We start from the raw sequence: 14,559 nt of genomic DNA on the forward strand, positions 1-14,559 counted from the left end.
GGGTCCGATGGGGATGGAGTTAACTTTCCCTGTAGTGGCCTATATAGTCTTGTGCTCTGCGCTTGTAGCTAGAACAGCACTGGTGTCATAGTGATTCAAAGATTGAAGCCGAAATTCCTTTAAGTGGTATATTCTTTATTGCAGTGCTGGATGCACGGGGGATCTCTCCACCTATCGTGCATACCCAAAGCGGAAAGCAGTCTTGAATTTATACAATCAGTCTATCAATATTCTACAAGCACCTATACATATGCATTACCTATCCCCGCCTTCCCTCGCTTCTCATGCTAATTAGCCTTTTGGCACCTTGCGCCTGCATAGAGCCTCCCAAGAATTGTGGGCAGGGGTCTTTGGGACGTGGGCAGGGGTCTTTGGGAGGAAGACCCCGAGTCTTCCTCACAGTGTACTTTTCACCTTTGGCCAGGAATCTGCTGAGTTGGCATGTTTCTTAATTGCGAGAGCTGGTTGTTGCTAATTCTTCCATTTGTCCAGTTTTGAGATTTATAGTCCTTACATTTGTTTCTCTGTCCGTCTGCCGCTTCCTTATCATGAGTTCCAGTGTCTTGTTTTGAGATATACAGTCCTTGTCTGGGGATTGTCCTTGCCTCCCCAATGCCTCCCCAATACCTCCTTAATATTGTCCTTGCCTCCCCAATGTCTCCTTAATCAATAGCAGTGTGTTGTGTATTGCTGAGCAATGCTAGTAAAGCATTAAGACACCCTCCAAACCCCTCCAGAGTCAGTGGGGTCTGAGGGTTGGGAAGAGGTGGGGAGGGGACATCACCAGGGCAGCTGACCTAAACCAACCAAAGGAATATTCCATGCCATATGTCATACTCAGCAATAAAAAGTGGGAAAGGAGAAGGAGTGGTTGGGGGGGGGGGGGGGGGGGCTATTGTTACAAAGAGGTCACTCCTCCCAAGTAACTGCTATGCATGTTAAGGCCCTGCTTCCTCTGGCCCCTGGGGAAGGGGCCAAACATCACTCGTTTATGGGAAGTAGAGAATAATTTTCTCTCTCTCTCTCTCTCTGTGCTTCTGTGTGGCCTTTGCTTGTTGTTGTTTTGTTTGTTTTTTGTTTGTTTGTTTGTTTGTTTTTCCTCTTCCTTTTCCCTTTAATTAAATTATCTTTATCTCAACCCATGAGTTTTTTTGATAGAATATTTGAAAGAAGTATGCCCTGACCCTGGTAATGCCAGTGAACTCCAGCTTGCAGCACTGTGCTGGGGTCTGGCTTGCGCCTATCAAAGGGTAGTTAGCACTACCCAGCACCCTCAAGGGGAGGAGGAGGTCTCTGCATTGATGACCAGATAACAAACACTGTGGCTAAACCAGAGGGCCAAGCAGCTGGGATCCCTCTCTAGAGAAAGGGTCACTGATAGAGAGAGAAGGAGAGAGGCAAAGGTTCTCAGCCTCTGGAGGCAACTCCTGGCAGGTGTGAAGGAAAGGTATCCCTTCAAGGAAGATGGTGTTTATCAACTAGGCAAATGGACCATCATGGAGAAAGTTCTCTAGCACCTGAGGGAATTAGCCATGCTGGAGATGGTTTATAGTGATTTAGACAATGACCATACACCAAAGATCACCATGAAGTCCAGTGTATGCAATTCATGTGGCGGAAGTTTGTACAGAGCGTACCATCATCACATGCCAGCATGCTGGCAGCGATGAATTGGAGAGTGTCGCGTTAAAGGGGTGTAGCTGATTAACCGTTACGGGCCCGGTTGGATTCAGAGTACTGAACCAGTCGGACATTCACCAAAAACACATTAACCGCCTGGGGGTCCAGTCAGACATTCACCAAAAACGCATTAACGGTCTGGGGGTCCATTCGGACATTCACCAAAAACGTAATAACCGCCTGGGGGTCCGCTCAGACATTCACCAAAAACGTATTAACCACCTGGGGGTCCGTTCAGACATTCACCAAAAATGCATTAACTGTCTGGGGGTCTGGTTAGATTCAGAACACTGAACTATCACGGATAACCACCCTCACCCTAGTTGCATTAATGAGAGCTATCACAATGCAATCAAGTATGGTTTATTACAGCAACAGATAATCAGGTTCTTTTGGATTGCCGGTGATAGTGACTATCTGCAAAAGCAAGCTAGTATGCATGAAATACACAGGTGTTGTAGGTGTTGTAGGTGTTACAGATGTTACAGATGTTACAAGTGTTACAAGTGTTACAGATGTTATAGGTGTTACAGGTGCGCAGCCTAGAAATAAACGCATTAAAAGGATCAAAGACTCTATAGAGATTTATAAGCAAGTATTCAGATCTCACCCAAAGGCGTCCCAATGGGGGGGGGAAGAGAGGCTCAGCCCGTCGACTGATCCCAGGAGTCAGGAGGTCCTAAGGATGTTGTATGTCCTCGGGATGGTATCTCCCCTGACAATGGTATCTTCCCTAACATCCCCTCTCTCTTGGGCCAATTTATATTATTTTCTATCTTTTAGGTGGAGCTTGAGTGGCTCTAGTCAAGCATATCTTAGTTATGATTGGTGTAAAGTTTTCCCGTCTCCGTTTAAAGTAATAGGCGCCGAGAAATTCAGAGCGCATGCTCAGTGAGGGGTGGTCACACCTTGGAGGCGGGTAGCTTTTGGGATGGAGGTGTGTTTTGGTATTATAATGATATTATAATGAGCAAAAAGTACACTAGGGTACAGCATTTGTCAAAACATGACAGGTCTTTGGCTTAGGGTGGCAAAAAGTGCAGCTTTGTGCACAAGAACAATCGAGGCCCCACCTGATTACAGAGCCTAGCCGTGGTGTCTCCACTCCACTCCACGCTCCGTGGTGTTCCTTAGAGCTAGCACACCAAGTTTCCCCAGCGCGATAGCCTCTAAGGTTGGGAGCCTAGGGAACGCTCAGGTAATGCAGTTATGCCCTACCCTGAAAGCCTCTTCAATGCTGTACATTTTTCTTAAAAGCGTGAATGTTAGTTTTATTTTCCTAGTTACTTCAGGCATTTACACCACAGAGAGGTTGCGGCCAACAGTTTTGTGTCCAGCCAACTCCAGCAATATGATGAAAACGTCTCTGTCCCACTATGGGCCTGCATCTCGGCTGTGGAGAAATTGTCCCAACAGGTCCATCACCTTGAAGAACATATATCTTCCTCCTTACCCAGATGGAGCAATATATCAGCTACTGAGTCAGCATTTTCCTGCTCGAGGGAGAGAGTACCTGGGACACACAGCACGTGGCATCCTATGGTTTTATGCATCCCATGTCTTGGACAAGTATACTTTTTGCTGGGTTAAAAACTGGCTGGACGGCTGGGCCCAGAGTAGTGCTGAACAGAATGAAATCCAGCTGGTGACCGGTCAGGAGTAGTGTTCCCCAGGGGTTGGTGTTGGGGCCCATCCTCTTTAATATCTTTATTGATTATTTGGATGAGGGAATTGAGTGCACCGTCAGTAAGTTTGCATACGACACAAAGTTGGGGGGAAGTGTCGATCTGCTGGAGGGCGGGAAGGCCCTGCAGAGGGACCCAAACAGGTTGGGTTGATGGGCAGAGGCCAATGGGATGAGGTTAAGCATGGCTAAGTGCCGGGTACTGCACTTTGGCCACAACAACCCCATGCAGCGCTACAGGCCTGGGGCAGAGTGGCTGGAAAGCTGTGCAGAGGAAAAGGATCCGGGGGTCTTGGTTGATGCTTGCCTGAACATGAGCTGGCAGTGTGCCCAGGTGGCCAAAAGAAGGCCAACGGCATCTTGGCTTGTATCAGGAACAGTGTAGCCAGCAGGACCAGGGAGGTGATCATCCCCCCATACTCATCTCTAGTGAGGCCATACCTCGAGTACTGTGTTCAGTTTTGGGCCCCGCACTGCAAGAACATCGAGGCCCTGGAAAGTGTCCAGAGAAGGGCTACGAAGCTGGTGAAGGGTCTGGAACACAAGTCCTATGAGGAGCGGCTGAGGGACCTGGGGTTGTTTAGTCTGGAGAAGTGAAGGCTCAGGGGAGACCTTATTGCTCCCTACAGCTACCTGAAAGGGAGTTGTGGGGAGCTGGGGGTCAGCCTCTTCTTGCAGATAACTGGCAATAGGACTAGAGGGAATGGCCTCAAGTTGCGCCAGGGGAGGTTTAGGTTGGAAATTAAGAGACATTTCTTCTCAGAAAGAGTAGTGAGGCACTGGGACAACCTGCCCAGGGAGGTGGTGGACTCACCGTCCCTGGGAGCATTTAAGGAAAGGTTGGACTTGGTGCTTAGGGACATGGTTTAGTGGGTGACATTGGTGGTAGGGGGATGTTTGGACCAGATGATCTTGGAGGTTTTTTCCAACCTTAATGATTCTATGATTCTATGAATCTATGATCACAGAGAAGACATGAGGAAATGGGATGGCAAACCTACATCGACCCTAGGTGCTCTGGTATGTGAACTGGAAGGAAATACAGCAGCAAAAAAGGGGTCTCCTAGGAAAATTACTGCTCTGGTTTCTGTTGGACAGTCCCTCAGAGGGAGTAGAAGGGTTGATGTTCCTCATAACCCTGATGAAGGGACCTCTACTTCACATTTGCAGGAATTAAGTGATAGATACTCCAATTAGGACTAGAGGGGCCCTGCCTCTGGCCAGGCAGAGGAAAGGGACAACTGGATTTACTGGACTGTGTGGATCCAATGGCCTGTCTTTTGCATTAAAGGACACTGCAGAATCCAGTGTTTGCCAGTTTCAGAGCCCTGTTAGGAGCTTTCACTGAGAGAGTTTCACACGAACGTATTTAATAAGGAGACACATGTAACAGATTCTGATTGCCATTGATATATACACCTACTGCAATAGCACTAATATATGATAATAGTGTTATCAAAATGCTGTCCCGGGTATCTCCCACCAAAGGGTATAGGCACAAAGCTTACTAACTAATAATACTCTTTTATATCTTAACCTTATCTATTCCCTCCCTGGGGTGACATTTAGCATGATTTGGGTGAAGAGTTGCATACTATAGTTGTATATGTTGAGCAAGTACTTCTTTAAGCTCATTATCATATTCAGGGGTGTGAACTCTAATATTCATTTTACACATAATGAAGCAAAAGGTTTCTGGGCACCATGGCCCTCAAGATTCTGTTCTGCTGCCAAAACAGGGCTGTCCCGCCAACATAAGACTCCCTTCTTCAGCAACCTCTCATGCCATGTTTATTTGGCAAGGTTATGTGGCTTGCTTATGAGGCAAGCTTTTGTTAGCTGGTGGGGCTGCAGGGGTGGCCTCTGTGAAAGAGTCCAGAAGCTGCCTCATGTTAGAAAAAAGCTGGTTCCAAAAGGGACCCGCTGCTGTCCAGAGCTGAGCTAATAAGTGACACTGATTACGCCTCTATGAGAGCATATTTAAGAAAGGAAAAAAACTGTGCAACAGCAGCTGGAAGAGAGGAGTGAAAAAATACAAAGACACAATCCTGCAGACACCAAGGTCGATGAAGAAGGAGGGGGAGGAGGTGCTCCAGGCACCTTAGCAGAAGTTCCCCTGAGGCCTCTGGAGAGGACCAGGATGGAGCAGGTTGTCTCCCTGCAGCCCATGGTTTACCACATTGGAGCAGATTTCCATGCTGAGGCCTGTGGAGGAGGCCACAGTGGAGTAGGTGGATGTCCTGATTTCAGTTAGGATAGAGTTAATTTTCCTCCTAGTAGCTGGTAGGGTGCTATGTTTTGGATTAGGATAAGAAGAGTGTTAATAACAAGGACATTTCAGCTTCTCACTCTGTCCTGCCAGTGGGCAGGCTGGGGGTGCAGCAAGAGCTGGGAGGAGGGCTGGACTACTTGGGGTTAGGCTGGGCATCGGTTAGCGTGTGGTGAGCAATTGCATTGTGAATCACTTGTTTCGTACACATTACTAGTAGTACTATTATCATCATTATTGTCATTATTATTATTGTCATTATTTTCTTGTCTTTATCTCAACTCATAGGCTTCACTTTCCCATTTCTCTCCCATCCCAGAGCGGGGGGGGAGGTGAGTGAATGGCCGTGTGGTGTTTAGCTGCCAGCTGGGTTAAACCACGGTAGAAAGAAAAGCTGTAAATTAACTTGTAAAAGAAATGAAGAAAATTGCACATGTCCCAGTTCAGACTTGGAATGGAATCGATCTAAGAGGATTATGGGAGGGGGCTTTATAGGCGGTGATTGGTTTGCTAAAAGAAGGATGGTTGTATTGGGGATATGTGGAGGATTGTTAATAATTCCATGTTTAATACCCTGTATTACCAGACTAATACACTCGGTTATACAAGGAATGGAAATATCTGCGGTACCTGTTGACCCAGAACCAGGGAAAGAGAAAACCCATTCCCTGATGATAATAAAAACAAACAAAGATCAAAAATTGGTATCAATTTGGCAAGTATTGACTCGATTGGAAAGGAAAACACGAATCAATACCATGAAAAAGGAGATGGGGGATTGTGAAATGTGATTCATCTAATTTGTGTCAATATGGAACAATGCTAGGGCCGCATGGTATGATGAATGTGACCTTCTGTCTTACATACCCTTGTATAAACACAAGTCTAAGAAAAACAGAGTGGTTAATGTATATAGTTCTTGTATCTTGCAAAGGAATGTTTTAGCAATTCGTGTCAATAGAGAGCTTGAAGGGAAATGTATTTGTAGGCTTTTCCTTGAAGTCTCTGATATCTAGGGGAGGTTCAGAATAACTGCTAACTATTATGACTATTGCATGGGACACTATGAAAGTCTCTGATATCTGGCCAGAAGATTAAGCAGAAGGGGTAAGCTGAAGAACAACTAAAAGACAAAGCTTGCAGGGGACGCTGCACAAGTCTCTGACATACAGCCAAGTTGGACAAAGGAGAAGGACAAGGGGGAGGAAGACTATGAGCCTTCAGCATGAGAGACCCCCAGAGGGACCACTGGAGACTGATACGCATGCTCCAGTAGGAGGGTTTGGATTCCGGAAACTAATTATAATAACCCTGTTTTTTTAGAAGTAGTAATGAATATGTATTAGCCTAGGAGCATAAAAATCAGCTGCTTGATGTAACTGGTGTGCGTCTTGGTGGAGCAGAGACTCCCGGTGCACCCAGCACTGTTTGCTTACCTCTATTCCTTTAATAAATTGTAAACTTTGATTATAGTCCTATTTTGACGACTGAGCCATTTATTACAGTTTCCTCAAATATCCAGTTTCAATGTGCTCTTAGGTTTTAAAGAGACATACAAACCTAGTACTAGTAGTACTAGCTTTGTACCCTAATATCCACAGGGCCACTTTCAGGTTACAATAACTAAAACCAATGAACTATCACAAAAAGAAGTATTTCCTTCTGTACATAATTTTTATTATTTACATAATACAACAGATCACAGATGCTGGGTAGCACGATTATGTGCAATATATAAACATGAGTTATCTGTACGTTTGCATATCTAATAACTAAATTGGAAGAACAAAGTTAAAGTAAGAGCCTGATGCTTTTAATATTGAACTAAAAGCTAAGAGTAAACACTGCAATAGAAGTCAGAAGTATATTTTTGTGTGCATACACAACTATTTACAGATGAGAACAGATATTACCACAACACTAGTCTAAACTATACTTGTTTATAAAAAACACAAGTTCCATACAACACAAAAAAACTCACATTATAACACAGAAGTGATATTACCAGACAAGCATCAATGCACTATACTGCCTTTTCTAGTTATTGTACAGAGCTGTAGATAATATAGCCCATGCAATACACCCAAGAACATTAGTCCTACACTCAAATATAATTTAAAATGATAAAGCAGCCCTCCAAGAGTGGTTCCAGCTCCCACTTAAGTCTACAGCAGCCATGTTGGATATGGTTTTCTATACCCAACAATTGTTGCATGTGCAATTATTACATTAATAATATATATATATTTAAAGCTCCTAATATTCTTTTTAACCCAGAACATATTGAATTCAAGTAATTCATGAATAATAAACTGTTCAAATACTTCTGCAACTTACGCATATGTCACTTGATAGAGCTGTTATGGTATGTCTAAAAAACACACAGCTTTTCTTTTTGGTAAGCCAATTTTACAATATTGTGCTACACAACATTTTTAGCCTTGAAAGGAAAAGCAGAGAACTGTTGCAGGCCAGTTCTTAAGTTTTTAACAGGACATTTCCTCTGGAAACTTTAGAATCCTGAAATTAGGTTAACATAATCTGTTCCAAAATGGTTTTCTTCTCATACATATCTATTTTTTTCCATTTTCCCCATTAATTGTTAAATGACTTTTTCTTAAATACAGCACCAACACTCATCTTACTTGAAAGGCAGACAGACCCACATGGCTTACGTTCTGCTGGAAAATAACGGAGTATGGAAATTAAAATTAGAATGAGATCTTTTCCTTAGCAGAGGAAGCAGTCCAGGAGGTTTCTAGAGTATGTGGAAGATAGCTTCCTGACACAGCTGGTACAAGAGCCTACCGGGGAGGTGCCCCGCTAGACCTGCTCTTCACTAACAGAGAAGGACTGGTGGGAGATATGAAAGTTGGGGACTGTCTTGGGCAGAGTGACCATGAAATTGTAGAGTTCTCTATTCTTGGTGATGTCAGAAGGGTAACTAGCAAAACTGCTATCTTGAACTTCCGGAGGGTGGACTTTGACCTGTTCAGGACACTTGTTGCAGGGGTCCCTTGGGAGTCACTACTTCAGGGCAAAGGGGTCCAGGAAGCCTGGACACTCCTCAAGATGGAAATCTTAAAGGCATAGGAACAGGCTGTTCCTGAGTCCTGTAAGGTGAGCCAGAGGGGAAGAAGACCAGTGTGGATGAACCAGGAACTTTTGTTGAGACTCCGGAAGAAAAAGAGAGTCTATATCCTCTGGAAGAAGGGACAGGCTACTTGGGGAGATTACAAAGAAGTTGCTAAGATATGCAGGGAGGAATTTAGAAAGGCAAAAGCCCAGCTTGAACTCAAATTGGCCACTGCAGTAAAAGAGAACAAGAAATCCTTTTATAAATATATTAACAGTAAGAGAAGAACCAAGGAGAATTTCCATCCTTGATGCATCAGGGAATATGATCACCGAGGATAAGGAAAAGGCTGAGGTTCTCAACGCCTTCTTTACATTTGTCTTTAATAGTCGGATTGGTTATCCTCAGGGTACTTTATACTCTGACCTGGAAGTCCCCTGTGATTCAGGAAGAGACAGAGACCTGCTCCTCCATCTAGAATGTCACAAGTCCATGGGACCAGACAGGCTCCACCCTAGGATGCTGAGAGATCTGGCAGAGGTGATTGCCAAGCCGCTTTCTGCCATCTCAGCATTCCTGGTTATCTGGAGAGGTCCCAGAGGATTAGAGGCTTTCCGATGTGACTCCCATCCACAAGAAGGGCCGTAAAGAAGGTCTGGGGAACTACAGGCCTGTTGGTCTGACCTTGGTTCCAGAGAAAATTATGGAGCAAATCATCTTGGGTGAGATCACATGGCACGTGTGGCATCAAGGGGATCAGGCCCAACCAGCACAGGTTCACGAAAGGCAGGTCATGCTTGTCCAACCTCATCTCCTTTTATGATCATGTGACCAGACTGGTAGATGAGGGAAAGGCTGTTGATGTAGTCTATCTAGACTTCAGCAAGGCCTTTGACACCATCTCCCACAGTATTCTCCTGGTGAAACTGGCTGCCCGTGGCCTGGAGAGGTATACTCTTCTCTGGGTAAAGAACTGGCTGGAGGGCCGTGCCCAGCACATAGCGGTTAATGGAGTTAAGTCCAGCTGGCATCCCATTACAAGTGGTTTCCCCCAGGGGGCGGTACTGGGGCCTATGTTGTTTAATATCTTTATTGATGACCTAGATGAGGGGATTGAGTGCACCCTCAGTAAGCTTGCAGATGACACCAAGTTGAGAGGTAGTGTCGATCTGCCTGAGGGTAGGGTGGCCCTTCAGAGGGATCTGGATAGGCTGGATTGCTGGGCTGAGGTTCAACAAGGCCAAGTGCCAGGTCCTGCACTTTGACCACAATACCCCCATGCAATGCTACAGGCTTAGGGCAGAGTGGCTTGAAAGCTGTGCAGTGGAAAAGGACCTTGGAGTTTTGATCGATGCTCGGCTGAACATGAGCCGGCAGTGTGCCCAGATGGCCAAAAGAAGGCCAATGGCATCCTGGCCTGTATTAGAAATAGCATAGCCAGCAGGAGCAGGCAGGTGATCATCCCCCTGTACTCAACTCTGGTGAGGCTGCACCTCAAGTAGTGTTCAGTTTTGGGCCCCTCACTACAAAAAGGACATTGAGGCCCTAGAACATGTCCAGAGAAAGGCAACAAAACTGGTGAGGGGTCTGGAGCACAAGTCTTACGAGGAGCGGCTGAGGAAGCTGGGATTGTTTAGTCTGGCAAAGAGACCCAGGGGAGACCTCATTGCACTCTACAACTTCCTGAAGGGAGGTTGTGATGAGGAGGGGGTCAGCCTCTTCTCCCAGATAACTAATGATAGGACTTGAAGAAATGGCCACAAGTTGTGCCAGGGAAGATTTAGATTAGATATCAGGAAAAACTTTTTCTCTCAGAGTGGTCAGGCACTGGAACAGCCTGCCCAGGGAGGTGGTGGAGTCACTGTCCCTCACAGTGTTCAAGAAGCACCTGGATGAGGTGCTAAGAGATATGATTTAGTAGCTTAGTGGGTAGTATTGGTGATAGGAGGACAGTTGGAGTAGATGATCTTGTAGGTCCTTTCCAACCTTGTGTTTCTATGATCTTCAGTGATAGAAGTAGACTGCCAACCTTTCTAACCCTTCTCTCAAACAGGCACATAACCTTTGGCTAGTGCTATACATCTCAAACATCTTAAAAGGCAGATCTGCTGCAAGCATGCACATAGTAGACATCTGTTTGGCACATATCCTCTGTGCATGTCTATTTCTGTGCCAATTCTGATCATCCAATTATACTCTGAGGAGGGCATAAATATTTCCAAGGGCTTTATCTATCCAATTCTCCCTGTAACAAACACCTAAATATTCTGAAATATTATTAAGACAGACAAGACTAAAAGTAAGAGTTAGTAGAACAAAGGAAAATGGCCATGCATCTGCTCTTTAATGTTTTCCTAGGATATATTAAAATTAAACAGTCTTTTCATAAATAGGTTAGTTTATATTCTCTGGATTTTTTCAGCCACCACAACTGGGTTCTCTTTCCTGATTTTTGCTGCAGCTTCTGCTTTGTAATCATATGGGCAGTTATGCTTGTCAGAATAACGGTGAAGTCCACAAAATAAGTTTCCACATCGGCAGTCAAATCCTGTACAAAGAAAAGGAAAAGAAAAAAAAAATCACTAGGAAGCTTCAGATTTTAAGCAAGCTGTAAATTAAGGGCTTAGTTAATGCAAAGGGGGATACATGCATCTAAGAGTAAGCAAAATGAGTATTTCCAAATTATCAGCTCTATTAAGTAGTCTAACGTTATGGATTTTGAAGCAGCAAGCAAGTTTAATGTCTGAAGATATTTCAACAAACAATCTAGTAAGAGGCAACTAATCATATAGCTCTGTTCAACATTGACAAAGTGCTCTCATACCTGTAAGACCAACCTTCTTTCTGCACATGAAACATCTGTTCTTCTTTGGTTTGGGAAGTTCAGAAGCTCTCTCTTCACTCTGTGAATTACTACTCTGGGAAACCGATGGACTTGGTTGAGTAATAACTGTTAAAGCAAGCAAAAGAAATAAAGGGTTTTGGTGTTCTGTTTTTCTCCTTTTCTTGACTTCACTAGCTATTCAGTAGCAAACATATATTTAGTAGAGGGAAATTAATCCTTAATAAACTTCAGGGTTTTATATTATCTAAAGTACTATATAGAACAGGTATTCTACTAATTTCCTTTTTAGCTCTACAGAAGACAATCATATTTTCCTTACTGTTCTATCATCTAAAAAATACAAGATACCTACCTGTTATCTCCTGTATACGCAGACATACGTGTAAACACTTGGAAAGTGCTCTAGAAGTTCCATGTACACACAAAACTAAAAATCATATCACAGAATCACAGAATTGTCTAGGTTGGAAGAGACCTCAAGATCATCGAGTCCAACCTCTGACCTAACACTAACAAGTCCTCCAATAAACCATATCACTAAGCTCTACATCTAAACGTCTTTTAAAGACCTCCAGGGATGGTGACTCCACCACTTCCCTGGGAAGCCCATTCCAATGTCTCACAATCGTCTCAGTAAAGAAGTTCTTCCTAATATCCAACCTAAAACACCCCTGGCACAACTTTAGCCCATTCTCCCTCGTCCTATCACCAGGCACGTGGGAAAATAGACCAACCCCCACCTCACTACAGCCTCCTTTAAGGTACCTGTAGAGAGCAATAAGGTCGCCCCTAAGCCTCCTCTTCTCCAGGCTGAACAAACCCAGCTCCCTCAGCCGCTCCTCATAAGACTTGTTCTCCAGACCCCTTCACCAGCTTCGTCGCCCTTCTCTGGACTCGCTCGAGTACCTCCATGTCCTTCTTGTAGCGAGGGACCCAAAACCGAACACAGTACTCCAGGTGTGGCCTCACCAGAGCCGAGTACAGGGGGACAATCACTTCCCTAGACCTGCTGGCCACGCTGCTTCTTATACAAGCCAGGATGCTGTTGGCCTTCTTGGCCACCTGAGCACACTGCTGGCTCATATTCAGCCGACTATCCACCAATACTCCCAGGTCCTTCTCTGCATGGCAGCTTTCCTACCACTCATCTCCCAGCTTGTAGCTCTGCTTGGGGTTGCTGTACCCCAGGTGCAGGACCCGGCACTTGGCCTTGTTGAACTTCATACAGTTGGCCTCAGCCCATCGGTCCAGCCTATCCAGATCCTCCTGCAGAGCCTTCCTACCCTCGAGCAGATCGACACACACACCTAACTTGGTGTCACCTGCAAACTTACTGAGGGTGCAGTAAGTTTGATCAAGCTTAAATTTATTTGAAAACAATAACATTGGCACAGTCAAGATATTGAACAGAGGGGATACCTGTGGAGAATATAATTAAAAGGAACATATTTTAGAAACAAATAACATCAACAGTAATGTGTTAGTCATAGTTCTGTAATATAGTAATACAATAGTATACAATAGTAATGTGTTAGTCATAGTACTGAGTTACTCTGCCACTATATTTGCAGTGGGGGGATGTAATTAGCTTTGGTTTCTGGTCCTCGGTAGCCCTGGCTCCAGAAACCCAGAGGTCGACCTCGAGTTTCTTCTGGGGTTTTCTGCCAGAGGCTCCAGGTGAGGCCATGCTCCCCAGCTGCAGTGTAAAGCATGTTTTGCACAGCTGGTCCGGTACGGACAGGCCCAAGGGCTACTGCACGAGCTATTTCTTGTTTGATTTTTTCAAAGGCCTGTTGTTGCTCGGGGCCCCACTCGAAATAGTTTCTCTTTCGAGTCACTCGATATAGAGGACTCACAAGCTGACTCTAGCCTGGAACATGCATTCTCCAGAATCCCACGAGGCCTAGGAAAGCTTACGTTTCTTTGTTGCTAGTTGGCGGAGACATTACTGTTATTTTATTGATCACATCCATCAGAATATGGCGACGCCCATCCTGCCATTTTACCCCCAAGAACTGGATTTCCTGTGCAGGCCCCTCGACCTTACTCTGTTTAATGGCAAAACCAGCTTTCAGGAGAATTTGAATTATTTTCTTCCCTTTCTCAAAAACTTCTTCTGCTGCGTTGCCCCACACGAGGATGTCATCAATGTACTGCAGGTGCTCAGGAGCTCCCCCTTGCTCCAGTGCAGACTGGATCAGTCCATGGCAAATGATAGGGCTGTGTTTCCACCCCTGGGGCAGCCAATTCCAGGTGTATTGGATGCCCCTCCAAGTGAAAGCAAACTGCGGCCTGCATGCTGCTGCCAAAGGGATGGAGAAAAATGCATTAGCAATATCAATTGTGGCGTACCACTTGGCTGCCTTTGACTCTAGTTCGTACTGAAGTTCCAGCATGTCCGGCACTGCAGCACTCAATGGTGATGTGACTTCATTCAGGCCCCGATAGTCCACCATTACCCTCCACTGGCCATTAGACTTCCGCACTGGCCATATAAGACTATTAAAGGGTGAGCGAGTCTTGCTGATCACTCCTCAACTCTCCAGCCGGTGAACCAACTCGTGGGTGGGAATCAGGGAGTCTTGGTTGGTGCGATATTGCCGTCGGTGCACCATTGTGGTAGCAATTGGTACCTGCTGTTCTTCAAGCTTCAGCAATCCTACAACAGAAGGGTCTTCTGAAAGGCCCGGCAGGGTAGACAGCTGCCTAATCTTCTCTGTGCTCAAAGCAGCTATGCCAAAAGCCCACCGGTATCCTTTTGGATCCTTGAAGTACCCTCTCTTGAGGTAGTCTATGCCAAGGATGCACGGAGCCTCTGGGCCAGTCACATTAGGATGCTTTTGCCACTCATTCCCAGTTAGACTCACTTCAGCTTCCAGTACAGTTAATTGTTGGGATCCCACTGTCACTCCAGAGATACAGATGAGTTCTGTCCCTTGGTAGCCTGATGGCATTAAGGTACATTGTGCGCCTGTGTCCACTAGAGCTTTGTATTCTTGTGGTTC

The 14,559-nt window shown here is 45.2% G+C and overlaps 1 protein-coding gene across 9 annotated transcripts in view; it reads right to left on the bottom strand.

Annotated features, from left to right (window-relative positions):
• The window catches only part of DYM (dymeclin), a 432,971-nt gene that overhangs the window by 267,082 nt on the left and 151,330 nt on the right, over positions 1-14,559 (bottom strand). For 8 of the 9 annotated variants that reach the window (XM_068664795.1, XM_068664794.1, XM_068664798.1 and 5 more), the window contains 2 exons: positions 11,534-11,659; positions 7,289-11,257 (listed from right to left, as the gene is read on the bottom strand). The exons of the other annotated variant lie outside the window; for it this stretch is intronic. In XM_068664795.1, the coding sequence (XP_068520896.1) occupies positions 11,109-11,257; positions 11,534-11,659 (275 nt within the window). In that variant the 3' untranslated portion in view covers positions 7,289-11,108. Of the gene's footprint in view, positions 1-7,288; positions 11,258-11,533; positions 11,660-14,559 lie in introns of those variants that run through there. 9 annotated transcript variants of the gene reach the window in all.

The sequence above is a fragment of the Anas acuta genome, chromosome W (genome assembly GCF_963932015.1).
Source record: "Anas acuta chromosome W, bAnaAcu1.1, whole genome shotgun sequence".
Taxonomy (NCBI): Eukaryota; Metazoa; Chordata; class Aves; order Anseriformes; family Anatidae; genus Anas; species Anas acuta.